Source organism: Gracilinanus agilis, chromosome 4, assembly GCF_016433145.1.
Source record: "Gracilinanus agilis isolate LMUSP501 chromosome 4, AgileGrace, whole genome shotgun sequence".
Taxonomy (NCBI): Eukaryota; Metazoa; Chordata; class Mammalia; order Didelphimorphia; family Didelphidae; genus Gracilinanus; species Gracilinanus agilis.
The window spans coordinates 412,707,335-412,724,466 of NC_058133.1; the positions used below are offsets into that span (position 1 = coordinate 412,707,335).

Consider the following 17,132-nt stretch of genomic DNA (forward strand, 5'->3'; position numbering starts at 1 on the left):
TGAAGACAAAGTATTACCAGCTTGAGATTTTTCTGTTTGTAAATTTTCAAGGAATGCTAAATTGTGGAATGTGAGAATGCTTTTTTCTCTTAATAGATTTTATATTGTAAAAAAAAGTAATAGATGTTTGCTTATGCTACAGAAGCTCCTTTAAAGTATGAAAGTTAAATGTTCTGCTAAAAAATGGGGTATTCTACTATGAAATGGTTATATGGCAGCACCTAGCCACAATTAATGATTCAGAAAACTGGCACTAAAATTCCATTTATTCAGCCTACTGTTTAATAATGCCAATCAGTAACATTTTATTAGATACCAAGAGCATATGGGGTGTTCAGTGAGAGCTAAAACCTCTGGGCTTGGGAGTTTGCTGAGTCTTTTGCAGGGCTGCTCATCCACCTTTGGTGTCCATCTGGCACCCAGCTCTCACTTGTGGCTCCAGGAGCCTGAAGCATGGCAGCACCTGTCCCCTAGTAAAAGCTTCTCAGCAGATGAGCTAAACCAGGTTGAGGGTGGCCAATAGCTTACAAACCCATCGTGGAGTTAGGAGGATGTCTTCCTCAAACATGTTAAGACTTCCTGTGGTGCACCTAGAACTTGGTCAGACATTGAAGATGCTGAGGTTCCCCACTGCATCATGGTACATCGCCATCATCCTGACTTGTCTTGCTGTTAGCCTTCAGTGACTCTTGAATCAAAAATTAGACTAATGACTGTGTAACTCTGCCTCACTTAAATCCAATTTACTAGTGAGTCAAGACACCACTCCATATGCCTGGCATTATACTAAGTGATGAGTACAAAGAAATGTAAAAAGTGGTGTCTGCTCATATGCAATTCACAAACTAATGAGGGAGACAATGGACAAGCAAGCTATAAACTGGACAGCCAAGAAATAATTCAGAGAGGAAATGCACTAGAATTAACAGATTGGCGCAATAAGGAACATTGAACTGTAATGGCCTTATGATTCAGTCCTAGCAGAGGAATCATTTGGTTAAAAAAAAATGCATCTAAGTGTAAGGCTCAGATCATGCAAAGGCAAAGAAAGCAAATGATCCAGACTTTGCCATTAGCAGAGTGGTCACTGTAAAAGCTTTAAGGACCCTGCAAATATTCAGGTCATTTGTCTGCCCAGATACTTCTGGGGCTTATTCCTGGCTTTTGAATAGAATTTCTGAGTCTGTAGCCAGACAATGAACTGGCCCCCTCATCCCCTTTCTGGGCCCATTTCATTCTAATTCCCTTTATCTCTTCCCTCCCCATCTGACCCCAACCCCATTTGCTCCAGCCTACACATACTACTTACCATTCCTTTTAAGTGTCCAGTACTTCCTCCTGACTGCAACCTTTTGGAGTACTTCTCTTCCTTCAAGATTCAGGTCAGATTTGACATGTCCATGAAACCTTTGGTGATTTCTTCACCACTACAACTCCCCTCCACTCCAACAAAGTCAGAATTGAGCTTTTCTTTTTTTAACCATCTATAGAACACTGTCACTCTTTGATGCTCTTTTTAATAGATGCTATTCTGCAGAACAACTAATATGTAATGTATTTTTATTGATGGTGCTAGTCCCAAAGACAAATAGACCTGGATCCAAATCCTGCCCCTGATGCATACAGACTGTGTGACCCTGAGCAATTCATTTAACTGCCCCATGTTCTGAGCAATTGCTTCACACTACAAGTTGCAGAGAAAATATTAGTCTGCTTTCATAAGGGGAGTTTTCTCCACTGAAAATTCCCTACACCAATGAAATCACAAATCCTTGCATTTTGTGTACACTGTGTTTTCTCTGGTAGATTTTAAGCTCCATAAGGGTTAGGTACTGTGTCCTAATTACCTTTGTATCTCCCCCCAACACCTAGCCCACGGGCTTTTTCACAGTAGCATTTAACAGTTGTCAAAGAAAGGAATGAAGGAAATAGGCAGTTAGGCACTTTCTGGGTCTAAGGCATGAGGGATACAAATACAAGCAAAAAAAAAAAAAACAAACCAATGAAGATAGCTCCAGCCCCCCAAGGAGCTCGCATTCTAATGGGGAAACAGTACCCAAAAAGGGAACCAAAAAGCTAGGGATGAAAGGAAACTACCCACATCGGGAAAAGGTTTTGAAGGCTTGACCAGTAATTGGACCAGGAGGGGAGTAAAGACTGGCCTTTGTCCCCCTCCACAAAATGGAAGCTCCAGGAAGAACTCCCAATGGCAGGAAAGGGTGTCCCTCATGGATGTTCCAGGTGGAGAGCAGTCTGCATAGGTGACTCGGTGTTTCTGGGTAAGGATACCCCAGGCACTGAGCAAAGGTCCAGGATGAGAAAGCATGATTTGGACATCTGGGAGCTAGGAACAGAGCCAAGAGGGGAGGAACGAGAGTTAGTGAATGAGTAATTGTGTAAATCCTACCTAGGAACCATGGCAAGGGAAAGTAGCTGTAGAGCTTGCTGGCTGCATTATTTAAAAAATGATTAATTTAGACAAGATAATCTGAATTTGACTTCATATTTCCATCTACTTACACATTTTCAAGAAAGAATGGCGAACCCAATATTTATATCCGATTGCAATGAAATGAGCATAAATGTGACGTACATCTAATTTCTTTTAGGGAGTGACTGGAGCTTTGGCAGTTTTGATGAAGGATGCAATTAAACCAACTCTGATGCAAACCTTAGAGGTGGGTTTATTGTTTTGTTTTGTTTAGTTTAGTGAATGATTTCACATATTTCTTTAAATTTATTGTACTCTCCTCCTTATTCCCTCTGTCCCCCACTGAGCCATGAGCACCCTTTCTATCCACAGTTATGTTTTCCCCACAACCATTGTCAAGACACAATAATCCATTCTTTTCTGTGTCGAAGAAATATAATCTTTCTCAAAAGTCAGCCATGCTGGCAATGTTTCCATTGATAATGGGCTATTGACAAAACTAAAAAATCAAATAAGGGAGAGCTTATACTTTGTGTAGCTAGAAGATGGAACCCATTTGCTACAATGCCAAAATTATCTTTCAATCCCCTGTAACTTGGAGTCTTTGTTTTCCTAACTAAACTTTTTATACGTAGTAAATAACTAGAAATTTTTTGTGAAATGATGCAGTTTCTATCCAATCTCACTTTTGTGGACTGTTTCTTTTCTGAAGGAGATTAACCTTGAATTTGTTCTAATTGAACTTATATAGTTCTCTTTTCTCCTATTTACAATATCATTTTCATTATCCAATGTGTTAGCCATCTCAATTTAATGTTGAATAGAATTTGGGGTGTGTGTGTGTGTGTGTGTGTGTGTGTGTGTGTGTGTGTGTGTGTGTGTACAACATGCCATTGCGAGAAGGATGGGGGGTGGTAATGGAAAGAGACATAACTTCAGAATCAGGACTATTTGTATTCATGTTCTGACATGACATGTTCATGTTCTCTGTCTTCATAAGTTTCTTAGTTTTCTTGTCAATTCTCTAAGATTGAAAATGCAAAGCAACTGCCAGTCTGGACTGGAATTTGTAGAAAGAACTTCCTATATCAGTGGTTCCCAAACTTTTTTGGCCTACCGCCCCTTTTCCAGAAAAAATATTACCTAGCCCTCTGGAAATTAATTTTTTTTAATTTTAATAGCAATTAATAGGAAAGATAAATGCACCTGTGGCCATCACTGCCTCCCTGGATCGCTGCAGCACCCACCAAGGGGCGATGGCGCCCACTTTGGGAATCACTGTCCTATATTATTGAAATCACTTGTTTTGGGGAAAACGTATTTAACATTTCATTAATAGTAAATATATTAGTGTTTGTAAAACAACTATTAAATAAGAAAACTGTTTACAAACCAGATCAATCTTTGTTAGACAACAATTCCCTTCAGTACATATTTAACTACCTCAAAATTTGACAATTATTATTACTCTTAAGTTCCTTTTTCATCAGATTTCTATCTGTCAATTCATAATAATTATCATCATGTTCACATTAATAAGACCAAGTTCCAAAGCTTAACATTTCACATCTTCAGTTGAACAAGAATTAATTAAGTGCCCCCTGTTTTACAGAGCCCTGTGTTAGGTAAGGGGGAAATGCAATACTCAGAAAAGGCAAGAGTCCCTGCCATCATGGAACATATAGTGTAAATGGGGATGGGGGGTGGGGAACCAGATAATTGTTTTGTTTTTCAGTCTTAGAATCAATACTAGGCAATGGGGGTTAAGTGACTTGTCCAGTGTCACACAGCTAAGAAGTGTCTGAGGCTAGATTTGAACCTAGGATCTCCTAGCTCCCAGCCAGGCTCTCTATCCACTGAGCCACCTACCTGCCTCTCTCATAGTTAAATACAATATGCCATAAGTGTTTCAGGAAGATATAAAACAAAATACAAAACAAAAAAAATACAAAACAAAAAAGGCAGCTTCTTGTACTTCAGAAAGCTTATTTAATTCGTTGTTTCAGTTGATTCATTCTTTACTAGTACAAATTATCTATTCCATTCAGGGAATTAGTCAAGTTGCAGATTAAGCAATTTTAATCATTCTTAACAAGATCAGGCATGTTTGCTTTCAAACTACAAGATATTCTGAAATGTTTGTCCAAAAAGATGGCATGTCAAACAAGATACGCTTTGGCTGAAATATTTTAAGGATGATCGAACTCCACTATCCTGGTGCTAAATACAGTAACGGATAGATTCATTCATCAGTCCCATTTATCATCTAAAAGAAAGGATAGTCCAAAAATAATTTTATCCCTGGGAATATGTTTTTTGTGTGTTTTTGAATGTGGGAGCGTGTCCTCCATCGTCTACAGTTCGAGAAGACATTACAAAGTGTGGCATTTTCTGTTAAGATGTTTCTCTGTCTGCTGACAAGAGATGAAATGATACAATCCCAGATTTAGAACTGGCAGAGACCTTAGAGGCTACCTAGTATAACTTCCTCATTTTACAAGTGAAGAAACTGAGGCAGAGAGTTGTAAAACGACTCCCCTGCGGTCACACATCTGAAGTGGACGATGGGCCCAGGTGCTAACTCCAAGTCTGATGCACTGTCTCCACCACCCCAACTACCTTAGAGGTCTTAACAGATTTACCGTGAGTAATCTTGGATGCTGAGAATTGATGGAAGGAATAAACAGAGGAGCCTTTAAACCTGGGTTACATTCACCAAAAGTGGAGAATTCCTGTCCCCAAATGGCTTTTATTTCGAGACTGAAAGGAAGTGATGCTAAGGAAGCAGGAGAAAGAGTAATTGTTGCTTATTTTACAGTTGACACAATAAAACTCCTGTGAGGTGGGCACTGAGGGTAGTATTAGCCCTAAGTGATTGACACAGCATCACAGCTACCACGTGGCAGATAAAGCACTCGACCAAGGACTCTTGGCTCTTACAGTCAGTGCTGTCTCTGCTTTACTATGCTGCATCTCCAGGAATTACCCTTTGCCTCTATTTCTTCTGAAAAGTGAGGGGGTGCTTCCTCACTCTGCATGTGTTCTAAATCCCTGGAAAGGGAGCAGAAAGCTCACCACTGTCCCTGAAGTCCATTGTGCTGATTGTTCTGAGGTTTGTTCATCAGGCTATGAGATGAGATTTTTCTTTAGTTCCTGCCCCAAGCCCATATTACCCAAATTTGAGGTCCTTGTATTTCCTACGACTAACAGTATAAAGCTCTGGGAATTAACTTGGTCATTAGAGTCCAGTAAGCATATAGTCATTCTCTTATAAATGCATATACAGAGATTTTGGATTCTTCCAGAAGATTCAAGATTGAACAATAGTCTCTTTTCTTTTTGGTCTTAGAATATATAATCAATAAATATTTATTGTGTGCCTACTAAGTGCCAGGCTTTGGGCTAAGTAATTCAATAGAGTAGCAAAAGTCAGTCCCTGACACCCATCTAACATGTACTAACATGTAGGCCAGGGGTTCCCAAACTTTTTTGGTCTACCACCCCCTTTCCAGAAAGAATATTACTTCTTAGCCCCCTGGAAATTTTTTTTAATTCAATGAAGGGATTTGGCTCCATAGGTTCTGTGGTCTCTTTGATTTAAATCAGTCTATGATTCTGACTCCTTTGCTTCTCTTAGGAGGTGTGCCAACATCTAAAATGTTTTCCTATATTTTGCCATTATATAAACTATCTTTACAAGAAACCATTTGTGTCTTTTCAGCCTGAAGAATAAGAGAAGCCTTTAGAAAAGACAAAAATAAATAATATTGCATGAAAAAAAATATGAAAATCCTCAGATATGAAATAATGATTAGAGCCAAAGGGAACTTTATCATCCAAGCCCTTTATTTTGTAGATGAAGAAATTGAGGTCCAGAATATCTTAAGTTACATGCCCAGGGTCATATGTCTAATCTTGGCAAAACCAGAATTTATACCCATGTCTCCAAACTCTCAGTCCAGCACTCTCTGTATCATACTGTATTATAATGTACTGTTCTAGTAGTTATCCATGAATCACATTTTATTTAACAAGCTTTACTTTGTATATGGAAAATGGCAAGACTTACCCAGGGACTATTTACTTCTAGAATTCTTTTTCCATCACTGGCAGTTTTTGGCGATCTATCAATTCCCTGTCACCTGGCCCCTCTCTTTGTTTATGAGACAACTGCTGTGACAGTTATGGGTTCAGTCTGTGGCCATAGAATACTCTAATGGTTGAACTAATCACCTTGACCTAACAGTGAATTACCCGTTGGGAACTTTTTTTTTATGTTGAAATTCATTTATTCAAAAGGTAAGTAGTGTAAAACAAGTGTGTGACCACAGACCATTAAAGGTCCCAGTCCTTTGCTCCCTTACTCCCATTCAACAAGTGGGCTAAAATACAAGAAACAAGTTAAAAAGACTCCTTAAAATTATTAAGATAATTAGTTTATATAGTTTAAAAAATAAAATTCCACACCACTTTAACCGCATTCTAGAAACAAAGGCCAGGTGTGAATATTTCATTCCATACCTACCACATTAATGTTGGAAAAGCTGGCAGATTATGGAAACTTTAAATTGATATTTCTTTTGTTCCTCCATAGGAATGGAATTTAATAGGATCAGAGATTAATATATTGAACTTTCCAGTCCCAAAAACCTTTCCATAAATTTAAATGACTATTGGTATCTTATTTTTACATCCCTGAAGGTGTTAGATTGGTACAGGAAGTAAATTCTGAGTTTAAAGGGCTTTGACTCAATGATGCTGATAATCCGTATCATTCTCTTTCTCAGCCATGATTTTTCTTTTGGTTTTTTCTTCCTGCTTTTTTTCTGTTGTTTCATCATTGAAACATGTTCAGCAAAGAGCCTGTCGTGGTTCATGTGAATTTTCCATCTTTCCTACCCCTGTGGCCCCTACCTCTATCCTTGTTTTCCCACTGAGTTAATGAAAGGATAGCTTATGTTTTCACAGATGGAGTTCCTGGTTTCATGTGTTCAGGCCCTGAACAGTGTTGGGTCAGCTTTGTCTAGGATGATTTTTATATTTTTTTTAAAAAGTGTCATCTATTTGAAATATAAGAATATATTAATCCAGATGATGTGTAAGCAGTAATTATGGTAAAAATGATGAACCTTAAAGTACACCAAAGTCAACCTTGGCCCTTTTGTGATAATTCCTTTTTTTTTTCCTTTACTAAGAATTAACAAAACATTTAATGAATTCTGTTTTCTCTTGCCTTTGATGTCTCAATAGTTAACAAATTTCTAACATACGCAAGAACCATCTTTTAGAAGCAAAATATTATTGAGGATTTCAATAAAATAATTTCTAAATAGCAAATCCATTATGAAGTTTATAAAAAATAGCCTAAAAAAGTTTTGAACCACAATTGCCCAAAGCCTACTTTAAAATGTTCATTTCTGGAGGCATTCCAAAGGTTGAGACTTCTTTTGGACTAACAGGTTAATTTGTTCTTTTAAATTAAACATCCACCTTTTAGGCCAACTAGGATTCCCTGCATTTCTCCTTTCATATAGTATGACATATATCCAGCCTAGCAGTATCAAAAGAATATACTCCAATATAATGATTAATCAAGCATATAGAATAAATTTGTTATGACTTATCCCTTCCCTAAATGGTAGAACAAATCTGAACTGGAGAAATTTAGTTATTTTATTCATTCAAAACAGCAGTATCATTTAAAACTCATTGTTGTGCCAGTTGCTCCCAGAAGGGAGTTTGTGTGACCTAAACATTAGATGATTAAAAAGGAGGCACACATTATTGAAAAGAGAAGTAATAATCCTGACTCCCAAGTATCCTTTAAACGTTCCTAACCATTAGATATTAACTATTGCAATTAATAATAATAATAAATCTTGGAAATGGAAAATCATGACACCAGAAAGAATGGTGAATTAAAAGTTAGAAGATATTCGTTCATCTCCTAACTCTACTATTTAGCACCCACATGGAAGTTCCCTGAAACAAGTCATGTAGCCCTTCCTGGCTTCATTTCCTCGTCTGAAATGAAGGGTTTGAACCGATGACTTATATGGCTCCTTTGAGCTCCTTGACTGTGTTATCAAGATAAATATGGGGAAATACAACAAAAAAAAAGCAAAAACCAGTCTCTGCCATCATAAAAAATTTTATTTACAAAAATCTAATGTTCACTCAACTCTTATTATGATGTCACAGAAGCAGGGTGCCAATTTCTCTAACCCATGTCCTTGATTGTTCTAGTGAAACAATTGCTGCTTTTGAAATAACTTAAAGTTGAATTGTTGTCTGTCTTAGAAGCAGCTAGATGGCACGGTAGAGAGAGGGCTGTGGTCTTGGAATTGAGGACTTCAGTTCAAATTGGGCCGTAGACAAGCTGTAGGCAAGTCACTTAACTACTGTCTGCCTCAGTTTCCTCAACTGTGAAATAAAGATAATAAATTTTTTTAAATAAAGAATATAACACCAGGGTCGTTGTGAGAATCCAATAAGATCATAATTGTAAAGCTTTTAGTACAGTGCCTGACACATACTAGCTACTTAAATGGATGCTCCCTTCCTTCCTCTGCTGCCTCAAAAGTGGGCAGGCCTCTTCTGAATTTACATGGCCTTCTCTCCTAACTGTAGCCCTTCTTTGCAGACGCTGGTGCTCCACCAGCATTCCAAAGGTAATGTGAAGAAACCAGATGTCCTCACTTGTGTTACTAATTTTCCCTTTAAGAGCCCATTTTCAGATCCAGATTCCCAATTGAGCATCCTCAGCTTTCTTGTCTTTTAGGCTAGATCTTTTTAAGATCTCTGCTAGCTCTAAATATATCCTTTGAAGCTCCATCATTCTTTATGCCCCAAACTGATAATGTGTTCTTTAATTGTTCTTTGAATTTTATTTTTCTCATTACACAGGGAACACCTGTGTTTGTCCACGCTGGCCCCTTTGCTAACATTGCTCATGGCAACTCTTCGGTGTTGGCTGATAAAATTGCGCTGAAATTGGTTGGTGAAGACGGTTTTGTGGGTAAGTGATTTATTTTACTCTACATATACACCACTGTTGGAAAACATGATAAAAAAAAAGGGACAAACTTTCTGAAACTTGATTTTAATACTCATGAAAATGTTCTTCCCTATTAAAAGTCTATACTTTTTTTTTAAAAACTCTTACCTTCCATCTTAGAATTGATATTGAGTATTGTTTCCAAGGCAAAAGAGTGGTAAGGGCTAGGCAACTGGAACTAAGTAACTTGTCCAGGGTCCCACCGCTAGAAAGTGTCTGAGGTCAGATTTGAACCCAGTAAAAGTACTACTACTTTCCCTTTATTACAGTTATTGGGAAAGGGAAGCTTAACAGTTTCATTATTGCATAAAACATGGGATTTCCTATTCTTCTCAATCAGATCTATAATATTGAAACAGTTTGAAACCGAGTTAATAATCCTCCCCTTCCCTTTATCCACAAGACATTTTAATGACCCCATTTGAGCAAGAGAAGGCTGGTACTGTTAAAGAGTAATAGTAGCTAGTAGCTATAAGATACTTCAAGGTTTGCAAAGCATTTTACCAATATTATTTTATAAATAACTAGAACTTGAATCCTTATGTCATCAATCTCCAATTTTACTCCCACCACCCCATCTAACCCTTTCTTGCTCTCTCTCAGGGTCTTAGTGGACAAGGGGTGAGGCCAGTTGACTCTGGTACCTCCTCAATCAAAGCTTCTATTGTCTTCTCCCACCTCCCCATCTTATGTCGTAGCAAGTCTTTGGGGAAATAAAAAGCAATTCCCTTTCACAGAAAGACTTTCATAAAAATTAAAGCACTTTGTTGTTTGTGTGATTTTTGCAAATTTTAATAAATGATTCCTATCAAATCAAATATAGTGGTAGCCTTTTTTATAGCAGCTTTGTAATCAATAGGCTACTTTGGCCTGTGGACCACTGATTCTTTGACTCACAAGTGAGTTATTTTCCTAAAATAGCTTCCACTTGTCATTTTTTGTTTCTGATGATTCAAAATTTGTTCATGGTCACTAGGTTTATTTTTTAAGAATTCCTGATAGATAGGGCAGCTAGGTAGTTCAGTAGATTGAGAGCCAGGCCTGGAGACAGGAGGTCCTAGGTTCAAATCTGGCCTCAGACACTTCCTGTGTGACCCTAGGCAAGTCACTTGACCCCCATTGCCTACCCTTACCACTCTTCTGCCTCAGAACCACTGGTTCTAATGTGGAAGGTAAGGGTTTAAAAAAAAAAAAGAATTTCTGATAGAAATAAAATCAAGATTAGAAGAGGACCATCTATGGGTCTGCTTTTCAAAGACTTGTAATGCACAATTTTCTTATTTCATTTTGTATTAGATCCACTCAATGAAGTATGAGATTATGATATCTAAGTACATTGCTTGATTGATCTGTAGTAGTCACAAAATTAGATATCTGTGCAACATAGGGAAATGAAAGTTGGGTGTTGAAGTAATGTGGTAGGGTTGGTATTTTAACTTTTCAAACTTGAGTTTGTAGAAAGGAGACATTTTTTTATGCTGGCAAGGTACTTGATGGAATAGAAATGTGATTTTCTTTTTGCCTTTACACCCTCTGATCAATATTCCCATCTTTTATACCTCTCCTTCCTACTGTTTTTTAATAATTTATTTTTTAAAGTTTTATAATTTTCTGACAATAATTTGGTTTATTGTTTATTGACAAGATGGTTTTAAGTGCAAGTCATTGAGGCTATGTCAAAATGTATGTCCTGAATTTGCAGAATTATTTTATAAGGATATTGGTCCATTTATTGAAACATGTAAGAAGAGGCATTTAGGTAGATAAGACTACTGGATAAGACTACTAGGCTTGGAGTTGGGAGGACCTGGTCTCAAATCTGGCCTCCGCATACTTCCTAACTGTGTGACTCTGAACAAGTCACTTAACCCAAGTTGCTTAGCCCTTACCACTCTTCCATCTTAGAATTGATACCAAGACAAAAGATAAGGATTATTTTAAAAAGAAAGAAACATGTAAGCTTTTGTACTTTACTAAAACCTGAATATTGACGTTATTTCAGAAGCTACTTTGAAGATATAATATATATGTTATTTTAAAGTATTTTTCCATGGTTACATGTTCATGTTTTTTCCCTCTCCTTTTCCTTCCCTCCTCCCAGAGCCAACAAGCAGTTCCTCTGGGTTATACATGTATTATCTCACTCAAGAAGATATAATATATCTAAGAAACTAGTTTTTTTTGAGTCTTAATATTAGAATGCCTAAAAAACCCAAAATGACTAAAACCTAAAAGGAAGCAAATTTTTTTACTTTTGCTTTTATTATTTTTATTTTTGTTAATAAAATAAAATTATATTTATTTTATTACTTTTATTATTGCTGTATGGGTCAGAAATAGTAGTAGTGGAAAGATAAATGCGTTTTTATTTTAAATTAAAATGTTGGTGTTACTCATTTGTGGAATAACAACTTGAGTTCAGAGTGCCTAAATGATATCCTTCTCCAGCAGACTGACACTCTATTTAAATGACTCAGAATTCCGCCAAATCTTCTCCATAAAAAGAGTCTTTAGGGCATGCTTCTCTCCAGATTGCCCCCAAAGGATTGGCTTTAGCCCCATCTCCCCCTAGTAGGAGAACATCCAGGCTTCTCTGCATTGCGGATAAATGTTTAGGTCTAGCTGTCTGTCCTACATAGAGTGATACCCTTCTAGAAAAACCCAAGTTCTCTATTTTAATTCTACTCTGTCAAGATGAAAGTCTTCTGGTGCTGTGAATACATGTAGTCAAGCTCTTCCACAACGCCCAGGTGCCAAAGGCTTTGAGATTGCCCTCGTGGGTGGCATCTGGGTTTCTGATGTTGGCAGTAGTCCTGCGTAATCAGGGCTGTGATGTAGCTGCAATCTGGGAAAGCCTCTCATGTCCTCTCAGGAAAGCAGGTCATTTAAGTCTTTTTGAACAATTCAAAATAGTTCACGAATGCTACAGTAACAATATTCTGCTGGTGACCCTAAAAACCTCAGGAGACAAAAAAGGTTTTGAAAAAGGTTTTTAAAAAGTGTACTGACTGGGGGCAGCTGGGTAGCTCAGTGGATTGAGAGCCAGGCCTAGAGATGGGAGGTCCTAGGTTCAAATCTAGCCTCAGACACTTCCCAGCTGTGTGACCCTGGGAAAGTCACTTGACCCCCATTGCCTATCCTTACCTCTCTTCTGCCTTGGAGCCAATATTCAGTATTGACTCCAAGACGGAAGGTGAGGGTTTAAAAAAAAAAAAAAAAAGCTTACCGACTATAGTGAGCAGAGTTTTCTCTCTGTGGGTAGTTTTGCTGACCTCCACTCAGGCCCTCAGTACTACATGACACATTGATGATACCCGTTGGCAGGGAACAGTGTGTCTCGTCTGCATTAATTATTCCAGGATAATGGAATCGATACTCCATTTGGGCCTACAGTAGACAGAAACCCTCTTAATTAATTAGGCAAATTTCTCAGACAGAAATAAAAGTTTTTATGGGCATTATTTTAAAGTGCTGCGGTCACCCCAAGGACTCTCTTTTTCTCTCTCCAGTCAGCAGTCCCCAGGACAGAGTCATTTTATGTTGTTTTTGTTTATTGCTACAGAGCATAGATCTTTGGCATCAAACTCTAGTCATCTTTTATAAAAAGGCTGACTTGAGTTTTTAGTAGTTTGGGTTTGGGTTGGTTTTTTTTTTTGCATTGACTCATACATTATCTCTTGGACTTTTTAAGCCAATAGATTTGAAACTTGTTCCTTTTTCTTTGTCCTTTTGAAATGTTTTTCTCTTTTAACAATTACAATTCTCATTTTCTTTTGTTTCATTTTGCAAATGAAGCACTTGAATTCTGCCTACACCAAGGGTATCCTTTCTCTTTCTTACCTCTTCCCCAGGCTCTCTCCAACTGATGGATCTTATTTTATAAGCTAACCAACATGATTTGACTTTGCCCTGTTTTCAGATGATCCTATAGAGCAGTGACGGGCAACTTTTGAGCTTGGTGTGTCAAAATTCGCCCAAAAAAAAAAAACAAGTATAATTCGGGTGTTGTGTCACTTCAAGAAAAAAATCACAATTTCACAATATTTATAGTTTAAATAGCAAAAATGTATAATTATGATATATTTAATAAACCAAAATAGGTAAATTAATATAGGCAGAATTGTCATCTATAGTGCACAGAGTGTCTACACTACACTACCGCAAATATTTCATCCTTAGCATGCTGCCCCATACTTCTCTGTAAGCTGTGTGTCATCAAAAATGGCTATACGTGCTGACACGTGTATCATAGGTTTGCCATCACCGCTATAGAGGCTTGACAGCAAGGGGTGTGTCATCTGAGTTTTATTACTGAGAAAGTCCCCATTGGGTGGCTCCTTGCCAGGAGAGGTCCTAGGAATGGACCCTGCATAGGTACACTTAGATGCTCATAGTGGATGTCTAGATGGTAATGTTAAAAAGAATGCTGAGCCCAGAGTCAGGAAGACCTGAATTCAAATCCATCCTCAAATAGGCACTAGATATGTCACCCTGGGCAAGTCACTTAGCCCCAGTTGCCTACCCCTTACCTCTGTTTTGCCTTGAAACCAATACTCAAATATCAGTTCTAAGACAGAAAGTAAGAGTTTTTTAAAAAAAAAGAGTCTACTTAGATTTTTGAACTTAGCTAATTTGAGAATTTGTTTCTCTAAATAAGCATATTTATTATAATGTATACATATTTATAACAAATCAGATGTTATATTATTGTCATGTTTCATATTTTAAAAAATAAATGGTAACATAAAAACAAAGAAATGTCTACTTAAACAAACAAACAAACAAAAAGAACTATGCCTACTCACAAGGAGTTTACCTTCTTTTGAGAAGATACTACATATATACAAAGATAAATAAATTCAGGGTATATACAAAATAATTTCAAGAGGTTTTCCCCTTAGTGAGGACTAATAAAATGAGGGAAATCTGGAGAGGATTTGTGTAGCAGGCAGCACGTTACCCATGCCCAGGAAGCCCCTAGGATTCTCAGACAGAGATGAAGGAGACACAGCCGATAACTCTGTGGCCATGGGCAGGCCCCTTAAACTTTCTGTATCTCAGTTTCCTCATGTTAAAAATAAGGGGATTTGAATAAATATCATTGAAGCCCTTTCTAGTTCTAAAGCTACAATCCATGATCTCAACACTTTTTTTCAATGTATGTTATATAAATTTTATCTGCAGCAGGCTCTTTTTATATAGAACTTGAGATATTTATGAATTCTCTAATTGTATGGTGGCTATTTTCAACAATTTACTTATTACCAGAGTATCATTGATATTAACATATTATAGAATAAAAATGTATTAATTAATATTTGAAACAGCTGGAATTTATATAATGCTTTAAGATTTCAAGAGCATTTTAAATGCATAATCTCATTTCAACCTCACCAAAGCTCTCTGAAGTAGATTGAGAAACTGAGGACCCAAGAGGTTAAATGACTTGCTGCAATCACAGAACTAAGGAGGCTAAAAAGCAAGATGTGAGCCCAAATCTTAATTGATTCTAAATCCAATGTTCTTTCCATCCTTTTCGTCCACTAAATTGTTGAGTGATTTTCTCCCTTCTAAAATGAAGTTTTATTTCCATGCTAATAATTCATCTCTCTAATAAAATACTTCAAGGTCTCCTAGTTTCTATGTATTTCTGCTTTCCCAAATTTTTTTACAATTAATTCTGCTTCCACATTCATCTCAGTGGTCTTTTCTGAGAGGAGCATATTCAGTTATTTGTCTCTTTTCCATCTCCATTTTTAATCCCTTTGAAATCTTTAATATTAAACCAAAATGTTTTTAATGCAACTAGACCAAAGTAAACATTTCTCCAGTTTAATCCGAAAAGTAAAATAATCGTCTGGCATTAAAACCTCACTTCTCTCCTTTTCCAGAATTTTTAAAATGCAGAGCTCTGCCTTGACCTCATTTCTGTTTTACAGTAATTCCAAATTGCTTCCTTGGTAATTTTATTAGTAATTAAACCAGGATAGTAGATGATAGGGTATGGAAGTACCTGACTGAAGGTCATATTCTCCAGTCAGGAAATAAAACACCTAATGTTAGTAATGATTTTTTTTTCAGCCTACACACAGGGAAACACAATGAAGGGATTTGCTTTTCCCCACTAGTCTTGATTTCTTCAGAGGGCCTTTGAAATTTATCACCTTTATAAGCCTATTTTCATTTCCTCTTAGTCTGCTTCTCAGTAATTCACAAGAGCCAACCTTCTATTCAGTTTCTCTGCATGCTCTTTTATGAAAGAGCCTCTTTTTTCTCTTCTTTCATTTCAGGGTTCTCTCTTTTGATGTAGACATTTAGAAAATTGTCATCTTTATTGTAAACTGCTCACTGCCTTGCACATAGTAGGTGCCTAGTAAATGTTTAGTGAATTGAATTCAGTGAAGCTTTTTAAAGATGGTGATACCTTAGATGTTATAGAGTTTTGCATTTTCAGAATATTGTTTAAGATTATTTTTTCCTCTCTCACTTAATCCTATGAGGTAGAGAAGATAGTACAGAAGAGAATGAATTAAGCTTATAGAGCTTGAGCAATAGAGGATCATAAGAACAGAGATTCAGGGAGCCTCAAAGACCATATAGGACAAGCACTCTTCTCTGAGTTTCCATGGGGGGGTAAGGATTGGAGCCAGAGACTAGAACACATTTTTCTGATTTAGTCCAGTATTTGCTTTTGTGATAGGGATTCTGCTTTTGTGATAGATGTTCAGGTCCCAGTTCCAAGGAAGTGACAATTTAAATTAAAATGGAATCTTTTAGGGTTGCAGGGTGCCTCATGTGACAGGAGTTAGTGGGTAAAGAGACTCTCTTCACTTTTCTCAAGAAGAGTAAAACCACTAATTTGAATGATTTCCTCCAGGTTTATAACACTGGGATCTAGATTATTGTTGGCACTCATATACTATGGGCAGATACAGAATTTGAGATTTGAAAAGGACCTAACTAGCCAGATTGCCCAAATCATGGACATTCCACTGCCTTTCCTCTCAGAGAGCAGTTCCTTCAGTGGACTCATGATACCAAGATGTTGGAGGGTTTTTTGTTTTGTTTTGTTTTGTTTTTGTGGGGTTTTTTGGGTTTTTTATTACTATTTAGGTCCTATCCTATAAGTTTTCTGTTATAGGAAGATTTTAGTGTAGGACCCCAATCCCCTGCCACCACCTATGACAAATTTAGTGGACAAAAGGAAAGCCCACTAAAACCTAACTTAGAAGTGACTCTCCAGTTCTACTCAAAGACATCCAAGGCGGGAGAAACCCACCAACTCTAAGTAGCCCATTTCTCTTTTGGATACCTCCAGTTCTTAGGAGGTATTCCTGCCTTCAAGCCTAGATTGCCCTCTTTAAAACTTGCACCTATTGTTCCTTGTTCTCCCCTCTGGGGTCATTCAGACCTCCTCCACATGATAAATTATTGCATCTTTAAAGACAACTATCAGCTCTCTCCCCTCCTGACTTCTTCTTCCCCCTTTACCTTCCCTTGTCCAGTCTAAAATGCCCAGTTCCTTCAACCAGATCCTCATATGGAATGGAATCAAAGCCTTGTACTAGCCAGACTACCCAACTCTGTACACTTCACAGTATGTTGGTATCCTTCAACCATTTTTCCCAGAACTGAACACAATAC

At 37.4% G+C, this 17,132-nt stretch overlaps 1 protein-coding gene across 1 annotated transcript in view; it reads left to right on the top strand.

Moving 5' to 3' along the window:
* The window catches only part of MTHFD1L (methylenetetrahydrofolate dehydrogenase (NADP+ dependent) 1 like), a 200,983-nt gene that overhangs the window by 93,376 nt on the left and 90,475 nt on the right, over nucleotides 1–17,132 (top strand). Inside the window, exons 17-18 of the mRNA XM_044671679.1 lie at nucleotides 2,610–2,678; nucleotides 9,338–9,449. Coding sequence (XP_044527614.1) covers nucleotides 2,610–2,678; nucleotides 9,338–9,449 — 181 coding nt within the window. The remainder of the gene's footprint in view (nucleotides 1–2,609; nucleotides 2,679–9,337; nucleotides 9,450–17,132) is intronic.